This window comes from Hipposideros armiger, unplaced genomic scaffold (assembly GCF_001890085.2).
Source record: "Hipposideros armiger isolate ML-2016 unplaced genomic scaffold, ASM189008v1 scaffold_65, whole genome shotgun sequence".
In the NCBI taxonomy this organism is placed as follows: domain Eukaryota; kingdom Metazoa; phylum Chordata; class Mammalia; order Chiroptera; family Hipposideridae; genus Hipposideros; species Hipposideros armiger.
This window is the reverse complement of record NW_017731415.1, coordinates 925,038-927,950: the sequence shown is the minus strand read 5'-3', so window position 1 is coordinate 927,950 and position 2,913 is coordinate 925,038. Positions and strand designations below refer to the sequence as shown.

Below are 2,913 nucleotides of genomic sequence, written 5' to 3'. Positions count from 1 at the left end.
GCACTGGATATTTTTCTTGTCATTTATGTAAATAGAAAACGTAGCATACTGATTTAAGAGATCTGTCATTCATCCACTTATGCAACCAATGTTTATTCAACTCTTTTATGTATTAGCCATGGTTCTAGAAGCTACAGAGACTGAAGAAAACAACGTCCCTTGCCTCAAGGGGCTTACATTTTGGTGTGAGGAGAGAGGCAGTAAAGTACATATATGAAATGTTAAACACTCGCGAGTGCTTTGGAGAAAAATAAAGCAAGGTAAAGACTGTAGAAGGGTCAGGGGAAGCAGAGTTATGATTTGAAATAAGTTGAGAAGGGCAAGCCTAACTTTGAGGCAATGAGCAAAATCTTGAAGTGGAAGGAAGGGAGTGAGTGAGTGTCTAAGGAAAAAGCACTCAAAGATTTGAACAATCCATCCTAAGGACTGAGTTGAGAGCACACCTGGTGGGATCAAGGCTCAGCAAGGTGGGTGGTGGACCCAGAGAGACGTGAGCAGGAGGAGGAGTGGGATGAGATGAGGTAGGAAGCAGTGCTGGTGGACGCAACTTGTATAGGGCTGTGTCATCAAGTGAAAGGACTCTACCTTGTTCTGTGTTGGTTGGGAAGCCATTGAAGGGTTGTGAGCAGAAGTGTGGCATAACCTGACTTACGTTTGAACNACCTGCAGAGACCCTGGTTGTTGGAAAGGTGCCAAAATGACTTCAATGGGAGAACAAGGTAGTTAGGCCCCAGCTGCCACCACACTATCCAAGCAAGGTACTTACTTCTTGTCCCAAGAGGGCTGCCTCTGGGGAAAGAGGGTGTTTGATTGCCCTCTACATTCAGCCCTTTGCTTTTTGGACTGAGTCATCCCCGAAGAGTGCTATGTATAAGTTGGGCTATTAGATGTCATGGAACATAGAACAATCCTGAATGAGTAGCATGATCAATGCTCAGTGATCAAATGCTGTTTATGTAAGAATCCCCTAGAAAGAAGAATCTTAAGAGTCTGGCTTGTAAATGTAAAGATAGAAGATCTGTTTCAATATGTGACAAGAGGAGATCAGTCTCATGACCTTATACTCACGCTGCATCTTTTCTATAATACCTGGCTTCCTTGGCTTTTTGTTTTTGTTTTTAAGCTCCATACCACACACTGAAACCTGTATTATGAATTGTATATTACCAAGTCATAAATGTGCCATAAGGATAGAGAGCCCATTCTATAACAGTTGGAATCATTTAAAGTTAGTCTGCTAGATTTAGTTATGAGATTTTATTTTTGTTCCCAAAGTTTAACAGGTCCTTGCTTGGTGGCATTCAATTAAATGATTTCATGAAACTTTTGTAAACGGATTGCTTCTCGATCGTTAAGAACCAAGCCTAAAACTCATCTAACTGTGAAGACTTAGATTTGTAGATTAATCACGTTCTACAATAGGTTTGCGAGTTGAGTGACAATGCACTTGAACAAAAATTATCGGCATTTGAGAATTTCTTTATATACCTTAGCTGTAAAAATGAGGACGCGTCGGTTGGTTTTAAAATCTGGTAACTCCATGATGAAAAGAAATTTATTTTATAAGTGTTATGACTCTAATAAAGTATTCATTTGGTAATCTTTTTCACTCATCTATTTTTTATGTAATTCACTTTAAAATTCAGTTAAAGGTTTGATATAAACTTGACATGCGTGGAACTTCTAGTCTCATAAAAAAGAGTTCTGCTTTAAATATTTCTACATAAAAGGTAGTCTCTCAGGAAATGTCAGTAAATCTTTTTTTCTTTGATGAAAGTCTAAGAGGTAAGTCTTTGGAAGTAATATTATAACGGAAGTTCAATTACATTCTATTTTATTTAAAAAGCATTTATATACTGCTTGATGTATGCCTGGCAGTACTCTAAGCTTTTTTCCCCCAAATATTAGCTCATTTAATCCTCATCATCACAACTCATTTTAAAGATGAGGAAGTAAAGCACAGACCTTAAGAAACATCCAGGAACATGTACCTAGCAAGTGGAAAAGCTGGAATTGAAACCCCAACAATCTGGTTCCAAGGTCCAGGCTCTTAATGGCTATATATCCCTCTGTTTTCCTCAGATTTTACATAATTTATATATCCAAAAATGTGACCCTTTTTCCCCCCAGAGAAGTTTTTGTCGAAATGTTTAATCACATAATTGTTTGTGGTAGATGTCATCTTTTAAGGCTTCTCTTGTTGTAACCAAGGACTCAGCTTCCACATCCTCTGGGGATAAGGAATCCCAAAAATGAGGACAATATATACTACTTGTTTCTTTGCACCAAATATACACATAGCTGGTGCTAAAGAAATCCTCATTGAATACTAAGGACAGTAACTCAGAGCTGAGTGCAGACTTGGGGACTATCTCCCACCCCAAAACAATGATTTATTTCTTTGGGTTTTCTTTGCTCAGTTCCTAAAGTCACTTTCCATTGTCAGAGAAATGATTGACTACATCCTCAAGGCCTGATAGCTGCATTTCCCTTGGCCATGAGACCACTGTGTGAACAGACACCCCATCATGAATTTCTGAATACCCTTTTGGGGGATCACAAATATTTAACAAGTGAGTCCAGAATGTGAACAAACGCTCAACCTAAGGCTGTTGACAAATGAGAAAATTATTAGGAGTTAGAATCTTTAAAAGAAGGTTAATGGCACGAGGGGATAAAACTGTAGTACACATCTCTAACAAAAAAAGGATGAAAATAAACCATTTTCATAAGTGTTGATGTACGAGTATGTTCAGGTAGGTTAGTGGGTCTTTAGATAGTTGCTTCTTGGGGGCGAGTGCTTTCTTAAAGTCAGTGTTATAAATCTGATGAGAATTTTTGTTTGTTTTTTTCCTTAGATTTTTGCCTTTGTGACGACAGCTTGTTATGGTTGCAGTTTGGCTCTGGCTTTAC

General features: G+C 38.4%; 1 protein-coding gene across 1 annotated transcript in view; it reads left to right on the top strand.

Moving 5' to 3' along the window:
* The window catches only part of MAL2 (mal, T cell differentiation protein 2), a gene marked incomplete at its 3' end in the record, with an annotated part of 29,257 nt that extends 26,348 nt beyond the window's left edge, over window positions 1–2,909 (top strand). The window contains exon 4 of the mRNA XM_019642090.1: window positions 2,859–2,909. Coding sequence (XP_019497635.1) covers window positions 2,859–2,909 — 51 coding nt within the window. The remainder of the gene's footprint in view (window positions 1–2,858) is intronic.
* Between the last annotated feature and the right edge of the window lie 4 nt (window positions 2,910–2,913).